Source organism: Salmo salar, chromosome ssa21 (genome assembly GCF_905237065.1).
Source record: "Salmo salar chromosome ssa21, Ssal_v3.1, whole genome shotgun sequence".
Classification (NCBI taxonomy): domain Eukaryota; kingdom Metazoa; phylum Chordata; class Actinopteri; order Salmoniformes; family Salmonidae; genus Salmo; species Salmo salar.
Genome location: NC_059462.1, coordinates 10,230,663 through 10,245,954, shown reverse-complemented (window position 1 = coordinate 10,245,954; position 15,292 = coordinate 10,230,663). Strand labels below are relative to the sequence as shown.

General features: G+C 41.6%; 1 protein-coding gene across 4 annotated transcripts in view; it reads right to left on the bottom strand.

The window, feature by feature from the left end:
* Positions 1-8,634: 8,634 nt before the first annotated feature.
* LOC106581700 (inactive dipeptidyl peptidase 10) overlaps positions 8,635-15,292 on the bottom strand; it is a 318,157-nt gene continuing 311,499 nt past the window's right edge. For 2 of the 4 annotated variants that reach the window (XM_014163942.2, XM_014163943.2), the window contains exons 22-26: positions 15,184-15,283; positions 13,557-13,615; positions 11,586-11,658; positions 11,063-11,136; positions 8,635-10,510 (exon numbers count right to left, since the gene is read on the bottom strand). In XM_014163942.2, coding sequence (XP_014019417.1) covers positions 10,370-10,510; positions 11,063-11,136; positions 11,586-11,658; positions 13,557-13,615; positions 15,184-15,283 — 447 coding nt within the window. In that variant the 3' untranslated portion in view covers positions 8,635-10,369. The remainder of the gene's footprint in view (positions 10,511-11,062; positions 11,137-11,585; positions 11,659-13,556; positions 13,616-15,183; positions 15,284-15,292) is intronic. The other 2 variants (XM_014163945.2, XM_014163944.2) reach the window with 1 other exon arrangement.

Sequence of the window (15,292 nt, the reverse complement as noted above, 5' to 3'; positions counted from 1 at the left end):
ACTACCTCTTCCCCTACTGTATTTATTTATTTTATTTATTTTGCTCCTTTGCACCATATTATTTATATTTTAACTTTGAACTTTCTTCAAACTACAAATCTACCATTCCAGTGTTTTACTTGCTATACTGTATTAACTTTGCCACCGTGGCCTTTTTTGCCTTTACCTCCCTTATCTCACATCATTTGCTCACATTGTATATAGTCTTATATTTTTTTCTACTGCATCATTGATTGTATGTTGTTTTACTCCATGTGTAACTCTGTGTTTTTGTATGTTGTCGAACTGCTTTGCTTTATCTTGGCCAGGTCGCAATTGTAAATGAGAACTTGTTCTCAACTTGCCTTCCTGGTTAAATAAAGGTGAAATAAATAAAATTTAAAAAAGTACAGGGATGTGTAATTTTTCTTAATGCTGTGATCAAACAACAGTGTATCTAGGAACATTTAGGGGGTTATTAAGGTCTACCAGTGTGCTCCAAATATAAAAAGCATACTGTAGCATGCTAGCGTTTCAGTACCGTGGTGAAACGAGAATAAATACAATTGTATTGGTTGCTTACACATATTTTGCTGATGTTAGCGCAGGTGCAGCGAAATGCTTATGCTTCTCGCTCCAACAGTGCAGTAATACCGAACAATACACACAAATCCCCAAAATAAAAATGTGATTAAACTTGTTTGGATTAGCTCTTTGTATGCGAGGTATGTTGTCTTTACTGTTTCAGAGTGTGAAAGAAAGATATGTATTTATTTTTCCTTTTGAAGAATATTGTTATTTTCAGACTGCTGTGATCTACTGTGAATTTGATACCTAGATACCTATTCAGCTTTCATAATATATGCCATTTAGCAGGCGCTTTATCCAAACGCAATTTAAGGTAGATCATACATACATTTTGGTATGGGTGGCCCCAGTAGGAATCGTACCCACAAACCTGATGTTCAAAGCGCCATGCTTTACCTAGCAACATGCATGCCCCTCCAACCTGAGGATCTGTCTTTTTCAGCCATTAATTTCCTGTTTTTGAGTGGTGAAAATATCCACTTTTCACTTCTCCCTGGATTTATTGCTTTAACCTGCAACACTTTCTTTCATTCTCTTGCTTGAGCCTGTCGTTTTTTCCCGCTAACGTTACGACCATGGAAAGTTCTGTCAAACACACCCCGGTTATGGCTGAAATGGGCTCAATAGGATACATTGTCTTTATGTTTTTTTGTGGAATTGAAAACAGTTATAATTTGCTACAGTTGAAATGTTATCATACACTACATGACCAAAAGTATGTGGACACCTGTCATCAAACATCTCATTCCAAAATCATGGGCATTAATGTGGATTTTTTTTTTGTACTGGCCCCCCGTGGGAATCGAACCCACAACGCTGGTGTTGCACACACCATGCTCTACCAACTGAGCCACAGGGAATCTCTGTGGAGTGCTTTTGACACTTTGTAGTCCTTGCCCCGATGAATTGAGGCTGTTCTGAGGGCAAAAGAGGGTGCAACTCAATATTAGCTTTTGCCTAATGTTTTGTACAGTCAGTGTATATATAAGTGCGTTCTAAGAAAAAACGAACTTCATTCATTATTTCTCCGTGTCAGTAAACAATTGCATGAGCTATAATTCAGTCAATAACTGAAAAAAATAATCCATTGTCCAACTGTTGCATTTTTAGAATTGTTTTTAAAACCTTTTCACAATTTTGATGACCATTGCTACTTTACCAACTGGGCCTCTATTTCATAGTACAGGGGCCTTTACCTCATTCCAGTCATCACTACGAAACAAAGAAATTGAAATTGCACTAGCAAACTCAAATCATATTTCCACAATAGAAAAGAATTACAGATCATTAATAATGATGGCATTGTAGGGTGGAATCCTAACTTGATATCCATGCATGTAATTTCCATTTTAATTAAGTGTTATGAAAACAGAATAATGTTTAGAATGGTTAATCGTATAGCATGATTGAACTCATTGTAACATAAATTAATTGATGAATATGATTTATATACAGTATGACAAAGATTAATTCTGATCACTCTTCACCAGTTAATAGGACACACAAAGTGTGGGGTAGGCCTACAACTAGATGAGCATGACCTGTATGATAGCACAATGGTAGAACAGGTACATCCAAGAAGCAATTAAAATGGGGAAGCAATAAGATAATTCTTTAGATTCCTGTCTGTGACTTTTGCCTCTGGATATTTGTCTGTGATCACACACAGGTTAGCAAAAATTCCCGTTACTTTCCCAAAATACCCAGGTTTTCGAGAACCCGGTTGGAAGGCTCCTAGAATCAGGAGGGAATAAGCAGAGAATCCAAAATAGAAATCCTGTGAATTTGGGGAAAGTTACACATTTTGCAATCCTAATCTAGCCTTTGTGTTGGCAACCCTTTCATTAGTCGTCAAACACTCAAGTCAGATACTGACAGTCCACTCCACCTGACCTCAGTCCTTCAGTCCACGAAGGTCCATGCTATATTGAAGTACACATAAAGATCCTATCAAATGTCAATTTCTTTAGTTACTTAGCAGTACCACTTGCTTGACCCCCGTGTCTCTTATATAGTGGAAGTTATGAATATATTTTGGTTGAAGAGTATGAGAAGAGTTGAAAAGATATATGGCTTTCAAATAATGTAAATAAAGGGTCAGGGTGGACAGTAGGGCCAGGATTTATAGAGCAGTACACTATAGAGAGAAAAATGCGCCTGCTAAAGGCTATTTCCCCGTCGTTTGCAGAAATCACATTCCTTGTAAACGTTAGGGCTGGACTCAATCCGTAACGCGGAAGAGCCGCAGGTAATTTCCGATTGAGCCGGCACGTAGCGTTTACCGTAAATGCAGTCTCGGCGAATGCGGGCACATTGCCTTTAATTTTCAATCGAACTATAATTACATTTACATTACATTTAAGTCATTTAGCAGACGCTCTTATCCATAGCGACTTTATAATGTGACTCTTCCTCGATACTTCAGTGATACGGATTGAATCCAGCACTAAATCCCGGCCTAAATGTATGAATCCTATACAAAACACACAACTTTCGGTCAACATGTATATCCCTGAATAAATTATGTACAATTCTAATGTTATTATGGTGTAGCTTTACTAATTGTTAATCATGTATATCAGTTGTTCCCAAACTTTTTATAGTCCCGATCCCTTCAAACCTTTAACCTGCGTACCCCCTTCTTGCACTAGGGTCAGCGCACTCTCAAATGTTTTTTTTTCTCCATCATTGTAAGTCTGCCACACACAATATACAATAACAGCGCGATTTGCCAAGGCAGGATACTCTGAGCGCATTCCAATCCAGAAATCTGGCAGTGGCTTCTGATTAAAATAATTTTTCACAGATTCGCTTGTTGCAATTTCAATGAGGCTCTCTTGTTCAGATATTGGTAAGTGGACTGGAGGCAGGGCATGAAAGGGATAACGAATTCAGTTGTTTGTGTCATCTGTTTCGGGAAAGTACCTGCGTAATTGCGCCCCCAACTCACTCAGGTGCTTCGCTGTATCACATTTGACGTTGCCCGTAAGCTTGAGTTCATTTGCACACAAAAAAATCATACAATGATGGAAAGACCTGTGTTGTACATGTTAATGCAGACAGAGAAGAGCACCAACTTCTTAATCATAGCCTCAATTTTGTCCCGCACATTGAATATATACTGCTCAAAAAAATAAAGGGAAAATTAAAATAACACATCCTAGATCTGAATGAATGAAATAATCTTATTAAATACTATTTTCTTTACATACTTGAATGTGCTGACATCAAAATCACACAAAAATAATCAATGGAAATCCTATTTATCAATCCATGGAGGTCTAGATTTGGAGTCACACTCAAAATTAAAGTGGAAAACCACACTACAGGCTGATCCAACTTTGATGTAATGTCCTTAACCTGTTGGGGCTAGGGGGCAGTATTTTCACGGCTGGATAAAAAAACGTACCCAATTTAATCTGGTTACTAATCCTACCCAGTAACTAGAATATGCATATACTTATTATATATGGATAGAAAACACCCTAAAGTTTCTAAAACTGTTTGAATGGTGTCTGTGAGTATAACAGAACTCATTTGGCAGGCAAAACCCTGAGACATTTTCTGACAGGAAGTGGATACCTGATGTGTTGAATTACCTTTAAGCCTATGCCATTGAAACACACAGGGGTTGGTTAATGTTTTGGCACTTCCTATTGCTTCCACTAGATGTCACCAGCCTTTACAAAGTGTTTTGAGTCTTTTACTGTGAGATCTGACCGAACAAGAGCCATGGAACGGTGATGGCCGATTAGACTCTGGCGCGAGTTCATGTTGGGTACCCTCGTTCCAATACGTTATAAAAGAGAATGCATTCGTCCACCTTGAATATTATTCATGTTCTGGTTAAAAAAGGCCCTAATGATTTATGCTATACAACGTTTGACATGTTTGAACGAACGTAAATATATTTTTTCCCCTCGTTCATGAAGTGAAGTCCGGCGGGCTTAGATCATGTGCTAACAAGACGGAGATTTTTGGACATAAATGATGAGCTTTTTTGAACAAAACTACATTCGTTATGGACCTGTGATACCTGGAAGTGACATCTGATGAAGAGAATCAAAGGTAATGGATTATTTACATAGTATTTTCGATTTTAGATCTCCCCAACATGGCGGCTAGTCTGTATCGCGAACGCGTATTTTTCTGGGCGCAGTGCTCAGATTATTGCAAAGTGTGATTTCCCAGTAAGGTTATTTTTAAATCTGGCAAGTTGATTGCGTTCAAGAGATGTAAATCTATAATTCTTTAAATGACAATATAATATTTTACCAATGTTTTCTAATTTTAATTATTTAATTTGTGGTGCTGACTTGACTGCCGGTTATTGGAGGGAAACGATTTCCTCAACATCAATGCCATAGTAAAACGCTGTTTTTGGATATAAATATGAACTTGATAGAACTAAAAATGCATGCATTGTCTAACATAATGTCCTAGGAGTGTCATCTGATGGAGATTGTAAAAGGTTAGTGCATCATTTTAGCTGGTTTTATGGTTTTGGTGACCCTGTCTTTGAATTGACAAAACATTACACACAGCTATTGTCAATGTACTCTCCTAACATAATCTAACTTTATGCTTTCGCCGTAAAACCTTTTTGAAATCGGACAACGTGGTTAGATTAAGGAGATGTTTATCTTTCAAAGGGTGTAAGATAGTTGTATGTTTGAAAAATTTGAATTTTGACATTTATTTGGTTTCAAATTTGCCGCTCTTGAAATGCACCTGCTGTTGATGGAGTGCACCACGGGGGGGACGCTAGCGTCCCACCTAGCCCATAGAGGTTAAAACAAGTCAAAATGAGGCTTAGCAGTGTGTGTGGCCTCCACGTGCCTGTATGACCTCCCTACAATGCCTGGGCATGCTCCTGATGAGGTGGCGGATGGTCTCCTGAGGGATCTCCTCCCAGACCTGGACTAAAGCATCCGCCAACTCCTGGACAGTCTGTGGTGCAACGTGGCATTGGTGGATGGAGCGAGACATGATGTCCTAGATGTGCTCAATTGGATTCAGGTCTGGGGAATGGGCGGGCCAGTCCATAGCATCAATGCCTTCCTCTTGCAGGAACTGCTGACACACTCCAGCCACATGAGGTCTAGCATTGTCTTGCATTAGGAGGAACCCAGGGCCAACCGCACCAGCATATGGTCTCACAAGGGGTCTGAGGATCTCATCTCGGTACCTAATGGCAGTCAGGCTACCTCTGGCGAGCACATGGAGGGCTGTGCGGCCCCCCAATGAAATGCCACCCCACACCATGACTGACCCACCGCCAAACCGGTCATGCTGGAGGATGTTGCAGGCAGCAGAACGTTCTCCACGGCGTCTCCAGACTCTGTCACGTCTGTCACATGTGCTCAGTGTGAACCTGCTTCATCTGTGAAGAGCACAGGGCGCCAGTGCCAATCTTGGTGTTCTCTGGCAAATGCCAAACGTCCTGCACGGTGTTGGGCTGTAAGCACAACCCCCACCTGTGGACGTCGGGCCCTCATGGAGTCTGTTTCTGACCGTTTGAGCAGACACATGCACATTTGTGGCCTGCTGGAGGTAATTTTGCAGGGCTCTGGCAGTGCTCCTCCTGCTCCTCCTTGCACAAAGGCAGAGGTAGCGGTCCTGCTGCTGGGTTGTTGCCCTCCTACGGCCTCCTCCACGTCTCCTGATGTACTGGCCTGTCTCCTGGTAGCGCCTCTATGCTCTGGACACTACGCTGACAGACACAGCAAACCTTCTTGCCACAGCTCGCATTGATGTGCCATCCTGGATGAGCTGCACTACCTGAGCCACTTGTTTGGGTTGTAGACTCCGTCTCATGCTACCACTAGAGTGAAAGCACCGCCAGCATTCAAAAGTGACCAAAACATCAGCCAGGAATCATAAGAACTGAGAAGTGGTCTGTGGTCACCACCTGCCGAACCACTCCTTTAATGGGGGTGTCTTGCTAATTGCCTATAATTTCCACCTGTTGTCTATTCCATTTGCACAAATAGCATGTGAAATTTATTGTCAATCAGTGTTGCTTCCTAAGTGGACAGTTTGATTTCACAGAAGTGTGATTGACTTGGAGTTACATTGTGTTGTTTAAGTGTTCCCTTTAGTTTTTTGAGCAGTGTAGTTGCGGAGAGTCCCTGTAATCCTAGATTCAGATCATTCAGGCGAGATAGGCCAGTCGTGTGAGAAACTCGTCATCATGCAAGCGGTCAATCGAGTGAAATTTATGGTCAGTAAATTTAACTTTAAGCTCATCTCTCAATTGAAAAAAACGTGCCAATACTTTGCCCCTTGAAAACCAGCGCACTTCTGTATGTTGTAAAAGTGTTACATGGTCGCTGCCCATATCATTGCATGGTGCAGAACATACACGAGAGTTCAGTGGCCTTGCTTTAACAAAGTTAACCATTTTCACTATAGTGTCCACAACGTCTTTCAAGCTGTCAGGCATTCCTTTGGCAGTAAGAGCCTCGGTGGATGCTGCAGTGGGCCCAAGTGGCGTCGGGAGCAACTGCTTGCCTGCGCGTTACCGCCCCCACTGTCTCCCTGTCATGGTTTTTGCACCATCAGTACAGATGCCAACACATCTTGACCACCAAAGTCCATTTGATGTCACAAAGCTGTCCAGTACTTTAAAAATATTCTCTCCTGTTGTCCTGGTTTCGAGTGGTTTGCAGAAGAGGATGTCTTCCTTTATTGACCCCCCAGAAACGTAACGGACATATACCAGGAGCTGTGCCAGACCCGCCATGTCTGTTGAGTCATCCAGCTGTAACGCATAGAATTCACTGTGTTGTGCGCGAAGAAGTAATTGTTTCAAAACATCTCCTGCCATGTCACTAATGCGTTGTGAAACAGTGTTGTTTGATGAAGGAATTGTCTGTACAGTTTTTTGGGCCTTTTCCCCCAGCATTTTCCCAGTCATATCTGTGGCAGCAGGAAGAATTAAGTCCTCCACAATAGTATGGGGCTTGCCTGTCCTAGCCACTCGGTAGCTCACCATATAAAACACTCTTATTAATGGTATCTGTAACTTTTATACATGTCTTACTACTCGAAAGTCGTCTTAATTGTCGCTCAAAAAACTCCTGTGGCTTATTTTTAAAATTGGCATGCTTTGTTTCTAAATGTCTGCGCAAGAGTGAAGGTTTCATCGAGTTGTGAGATAGTACTTTTGCACATATAACACACTGTGGCTGAGGAGGTAGGTACTACTCCCAATATAAGTGAAGCTCAAATCAATGTAGTTCTCGTCATATTTGTGCCTCTTTGATGGTCCAATGTCCCTGTCTGTTGTTCGGTGCTTTCCCGGGTAAGGGGGCAGTAGCTCTTCGGCTGCATCAGATTCACAACTGTCAGTGTCCATGCTAGCTGGGCTAAGAACAAATGTAGAATTACTGATGCTAACATTGGATGTACTCGTGGAAGTAGAACAACTTGTCTCGTCGACAGGTGCAGGTGTAGTACTGCTGTCAGATAGCTACTGTAATGTTTAGGTGTATAGGCTGCTACATTTACAGTATGTAAGAGTTTTTGCTTGTCTCTGTCGGGAGTGTTGTGTTATCACGCTTGCTAAACAAATACCGGAGGAAAGCGGAGAGTGTGCCTTAAGCTTTTTGCGCTGTGCCCGGCCCACGCGACCTGCGATTTCTGTTAATCTGATTAGTCAAGACATGCAAACTGCCTGCAGCAGCACCCCGATGTGAAGGACACAGAAATTGTGCACGAGATAACAAATCATGAGGCAAATCGGTCTAAAGAACAGCATTTTGACCCTCTTTTTAACGCTTTGTGTCCATATATTTTATTCGATTAAATCAAAAGTGCTGTGGCAAATGCTGCCTTGTCACAAGTTTTCTACCAGCCCTGGTTTATGCAACATATCTCTCCATATCTCTCTCTCACACACACACACACACACACACACACACACACACACACACACACACACACACACACACACACACACACACACACACACACACACACACACACACACACACACACACACACACACACACACACACACACACACACACACACACACAGTAGCCCTCTAGGACCAGAGATGCTCACTCCTGGCGTAGATCCAACTAAAGGCGCATACTAGGTTCGGTTTGCTCCTAGCAGAACTCGGCTAGGCAAAATGAACATCTGTGCCTCGCATACTCCCTTAAAAAACCCTTGCTTGAAAGACAAGAAAAAAGCTACAATATTACTGGGTAACGCTTTACATTATGTGGCCCTTATTACTATGTAACTAACACAGTAATAGCTTAACATAGTAGTTACATAGGTTTTACTAAGTAATTACATGTTAATAGGGTTGTTTGTGGACGCATCCAATGTTAGATATCTGTAGGCCAACTGCCTCAAGGCCCTTATTGAATTTGTCTTCAGATCATGACACACTCAAACAGGCTAGGCACAAAGGTGACTCCAAGGTCAACAAACCGATTATATATAATTGACTGGATCATTCGTTAATTTGTCAGTCAATACTGAAAACACTGTGGTTGGATGTAATTTGTGCAAAATACCTAATGGTAATGTATTTGTTTTTCTGTGCTTTTTTATTCATAATCATCACCAGAGGACAATCACAATAACCCAACACCCACATCCCCCCTCCCTTTATAGAAACAGCAAAATTAACAAGAACAAGCATTACAAAATCTACCCTTGGAAGAAAAATAAACCGAAACCAAAATCAACTGGAAAATGTACAAGACATACAAGTCAAATCATTCCATTCCCATAGACTAAGCTATCCACGAGATCTAAAAAATATATGCATGTACACACTCTGCTGTAGACATGCAAACCCCTTACTTAGGCCTACACAATGTAATTTTATGGCCTTTGTGACCACTCTCTATTCACTGGAGTTATAACTGGTTTATGACCTGACTTTATAACTGATATTAACTGTCTATGAGACTACACTATGTCATATTGTGTCTCAACGGACTGAGCTGACACAGGTTGGTATGAAGCTGCTAATAATGAATGGCTATGAATGCCAGTACGTGGTCTTACGGTCTTATGTAGCACTTCATAAGGCATTGGACATGTCTACATAAGACCATTGTTTAAGTGTGCCCAAAGGACTGTTCTTTTCAGTGGGGGTTGACGATGAGAGAGCATTCAGCAGGAATTACACTTATTTGTGGACAACGTCACAGTGATGGTGAACTTGCATTGCCTACAGTATGTCTCTGAAGAGCAGTGGAGCATTTCCTTGTGCAACAAGACCAAATAATATTGAGGGGGAGAAATTGAAAACGGTACTTCATCTGTGTTTGTCTCTTCCCAATGACTACTACAACAAAGACTAGTGAAGCTGCAAGGGGAAAAGAACCATGCACTTGCAAGTGTGGATGTTGCAACACTAATGGCCGCCATCGATGATGGAGGCAGTCTGCTATGTGCTTTGCCGAAAGTGATTGAAGTGGCATTTTGGATTAGTGAGAGTTCCAGCTTGTAGTCTCGACAATGCCAGTCTCCATTGTCTTTGACAGGTGTCCTTGGAAGTTCTCTGAATGAAAACACATGCACACACAAACGTACATACGCAGACACACGCACAAACACTATCAAACTCTCTTTCTCAAACTAACACAAACGATCTAATGTACAAACGCACACACACACACAGACACACTAGAAGCATCAGCAACTCTCACTGTCCACCTCTGTCTTAACACTTGGTCCAAAAGCCACCAGCCTTTAGTGCAGGCTTCAGCAAATGTTCACAGAGAGGAAGTCCTGCCAAAGTCATGCCGAAGGTTCCCAACACATCATACTCCTACTCTTCTTCCTCCTCCTCATCATCATCGGGCAGTGGTAGGATCTCTTCCCTGAGACACTCCCTGTAGAAGTTGGTGAGCGACGCAAAGAGGTGCTGCCGACTCCGCTGGGACAGGAAATGACCCTCATCTGGATAGAGCTAGAACACCATGACATAAGCACAACATTTGTTATTCATTTTTTATTTCACCTTTATTTAACCAGGTAGGCCAGTTGAGAACAAGTTCTCATTTACCACTGCGACCTGGCCAAGATAAAGAAAAGCAGTGCGACAAAAACAACAACACAGATTTACACATGGGATAAGCAAACGCACAGTCAATAACACAATAGAAAAATCAGTATACAGTGTGTGCAAATAAAGTAAGGAGGTAAGGCAATATGAGTACAACATGAGTACAACATGTGTAAAGCAGCATTGGTGAAAAGCTTTTACTCCTATTTCTTTATACCACCACTGTATGGATGTGTGTAATTACTTTATTTTCATCACAGTAGCTGGTGGTACTGTATGGTTATGGTACTACATACAGTAACATACTGTACATAAGGTAGGGTACTGCATAGTTTTTGCTAGTGTACATTCAAAGTAGCCATAGCTTGAGTAGGCTTATGGCTTCATGTATCTAGTGTACCAGCACACTACACAGTACCTGTATACTACAGTAGTGTGCAATTACTTTCTCCATACCTGCATTGAGTAGTTTGCTCCAACTTTCACAAGGTTCCTGATGAGCTCAGCAGTATGCTGAAAGTGAACATTGGCTGAAAGAGGCAGAAGAAAATATGTCAGCAGAATTCTGCTTGAATCATCACAGGGAAGAGAGGCATGATCACATTTTAACATTAAACATGACAGGGTGGAGATGAAATTACCTTATATAAATTGGTCTAACTTGAAACATTTGAGATTTCTTGTGGCTAATCCATTCTCTGTACCAGGGAAATGGCCCAATTCTTGACTATGTTTCATGTATTCTGTCCCATATATTATTTAAATAACTCATATTTCATAAATCTGTAATTATTGTTCCAAGTTCTTCAGTTGTGACAGTTTTTGTAATTGTCAGGTTATTGCTGTTTCATGTGCCGTCTGGCAAGAAGCAAACTGCAGATTGGTCATACAAAGTAAAGAATAACACAACAGCTACAAAACTGACCCCAGATCAATGCGGAGGTCTTTTTTTCGTGGTTTCTCTTAGTTAGTCACTCACCATCTGCTGTGCCGTGGACAAGCATCAGAGTCTGTTCCCTCAGTGGCTGGACGTTCTGCAACACACTGGAGAACTGCAACAGAGCCATCCATAGAAGTGTTAAGAATCATAAAAACTGTTTGCTGGCATATTGTTAGAAGGGAAGGTCAAGAGGAATTCCTAGTGAGAGGAGTGTATGGACTGTTATGGTACAGACGGTACTTTTTTCCTGCGGTATGGATACTGTCATTGGCGGCAAGTAAGTTTCTAGCTTGGGAAAGCTAATTGTCACCATAACAATGCAACTTTACAATAAAGCATTCCATGCATCATCGCATTTGCAGACTTATGTAAGATAGCCTACTATTCCTAATGTGATAAGTAGATTGGATAGTCATAATTTAGGATAATAATGTAACTCAATAACTGGTCGCAAAAGAGACTGTTCAATGCATGGCTGAGCTCATAGTGGCATAGAATAGGCCTAGGCTACATGAGATACGTTTCTTCTTTCTTTGCACAGGAATGAATTCTGCTATGTGACTGGAGATTTTTTAATACAATAAAAATGACAGGGTAGCCTACTCTGCTGACACCGACAAACAGATCAATAAAAACAACATTGTCTGATCCATATAATAGGCCAACGAAAAGGGGAGACACAAATACTATATGATGTCCATCTAAACTGGAGGAGGAAATAATTGTCCAAAAACAAACTTTCAAGTGGCACTGACCCAACAATGATAAAGAGTGAATATGCACACTCAGTGCGGATATGGCCAATGCTCTCCGCTGCATGGTGCCAATAAGATAGGCTATAATGTTTGCTCAATTAAGTTGAACATTTGATAATTAAAAGACAGATTACAGTTTTTTCACTGTCTTCTCTTTACAGCAATTGCCATTTGCTTTCCAAACTATGTTTTTCTGTGATTGTATTTGGAATCATTGCGATATGCCTGGCTGGGCCTCTACTTTTCACTGACAGTCGCAACTCAACAATCATCTATTTGGTAGGCTATTTGCCTCACACGCTGCCCGGGCCCTTCAGACTGTAGGCAATGCGATTTTAAACAATCCACAGCTTTTTGTTTTATTTTATTTGGAAGCTAACAATCCTATGTGGCCAAATCATGCTTTTTGGGGTAGATGCCTATTTTAAATGATTTTATATATTTCTGTATAGACAGGAGAAAGCTAATTAGGCTATTTAATTTTGGCAATTTCACTTTAGGGGAAGCTAAGCTTCCTATGTATACTGTTATAACAAAAATTCCTAATGGTTGTGACTGCTATGTAAGTTAGATTGAGGGCTATCATGCACAATCTGCATTCAAGTTAGCTTACTGTGCAAATGCAGTCACTCGTTAATAAACAGCTTGATTTATCTGACAGACACTGTAATTGAATTAATTGATATCAGGCATAAAATAATCAATGATCAATCCATTGTACATTACAATAACACATGTATACAAAGTTAAATTGTAAGCCATAACAGTATGAACTGTGTCTTTAACCTTAGGTGTCACCTTCATAAACATTGCCTTTTTTTTGTCTGTATACCAAGTTAGTTTATTTATTTTGTCTAGAAGTCATGTCAGTGGAACAGCAGTTCTCGGGATTTTACCTGCTGCAGTTCCGTCTCTCTCATCAGTGTAACTGAACCAGTTGTTTGACATAGTGGCAGATCCACACCGCGGGGGTGTCTGGGAAAGCCAGACGTCCCCTTTCAGCAGCTCGTCAAAACATGAACGCAGTGCGATCTAACAAGTTAATGCGCCACGGCTACCGTGGAGATGAGTGACAAAGTCTCTGCGCTCTGGAAGCATCAAAAAAGAAAAGGGGAAAAAATTCTGATGGTAGCGACACTCAGTAACTGCAGGAGCTTAACCGCAAGCATGTCAGCAACGATATGGCGAGACGGCTTTCAAAGAGCTAAACAAGATTGACGGCAAACAAGTGCAGTGAGGCAGTAAGCAAACGCACCTGATATCTGCTGTCGTCCCGTAATGGCATGCCAAGGTACCTCTCGGAAAACGCGGATGCTGTTTAAATAGAAAGTGATACATTCCAAACAGGGTGGCAGGTACAGACAGAGCTTCAGTGTTTCAGGTGCATCTAAGTGGTACTTTTGCTAATGCTATACAAAATGTGACCTCTGTCATTCTGCATCCAAACTACACTGAACAAAAATATAAACCAACATGTAAAGTGTTGGTCCCATGTTTCATGAGCTGAAATAAAATATCCCATACATTTTCCATACGCAGAAAAAGCTTATTTCTCTCAATTTATATGCACACAGTTGTTTACATTCCTGTTAGTGAGCATTTCTCCTTTGCCAAGATAATCCATCCACCTGACAGGTGTGGCACATCAAGAAGCTACTTAAACAACATGATAATTACACCTTGTGCTGGGGACAATGTGCAGTTTTGTCACACAACACAACCCCACAGATGTCTCATGTTTTGAGAGAGTGTGCACCAGAGCTGTTGCCAAAGAATGGAATGTTCATTTCTTTACCATAAGCCACCTCCAATGTCATTTTAGAGAATTTGGCAGTACATCCAACCGGCCTCACAACCACAGACCACATGTAACCACGCCAGCCCAGGACCTTCAGATCCGGCTTCTTCACCTGTGGGATCGTCTGAGACCAGCCACCCAGACAGCTGATGGAACTGTGGGTATGCTAAAACAAAGAATTTCTGCACAAACTGTCAGAAACCTTCTCAAGGAAGCTCATCTGCATGCTTGTCGTCCTCACCAGGGTCTTGATCTGACTGCAGTTCGGCGTCGTAACTGATTTCAGTGGGCAAATGCTCACCTTTGATGGCCACTGGCACACTGGAGATGTGTGCTCTTCATGGATGAATCCCAGTTTCAACTGTACCGGGCAGATGGCAGGCAGCGCATATGGCGTTGTGTGGGCAAGCGGTTAGCTGATGTCAACATTGGAGGATGGACTATGGTATGGACAGGCATAAGCAACGGACAATTAACACAATTGCATTTTATCGACGAGATCCTGAGGCCCATTGTCGTACCATTCATCTGCCGCCAATACCGCATGTTTCAGCATGATAACACACAGCCTCATTTTGCAAGGATCTGTACCCAATTCCTGGAAGCAAAACATTTTCCAGTTCTTCCATGGCCTGCATACTCACCAGACATGTCACCAATTAAGCATGTTTGGGATGCTCTGCATCAACAGATGTACGACAGCGTGTTCCAGTTCCTGCCAATATCCAGCAACTTCACACAGCCATTGAAGATACTGGGATCTCTATGGTTCAATCTTCAGTCATTCGGTCTCTCTGTGTGGCTCAGGTTTTGCAATGTATCATGTTAATGTACAATTTGAACAGTATCCAATTCCTTATTGAGGAATCTTTTACAAATAGGACAATCTCCAACATAAATGGTGCCCTGTGTGAGGAGAATCACCTAGATAAATGATGCCCCAAGTGAAGAGGATACTCTACTTAGGTGTCAACACTTCAGTCACCTCTCCTTTCCTTTCCTACCCCTCTATCCATCCTTGTGAAGTGTAATATCTGGAATCCGTCAATGGAACGGACATTGGGATTCCCAAGCTTCTACTCACCATAAAGTTTCCAGTCCGTGACGGGGGACATTGCTACTGAACATTTGAACAGGCTGTCGGTTGATTTGAGCATCATTAATGTAATGTAGGCACCATAACCCTGGAAAAC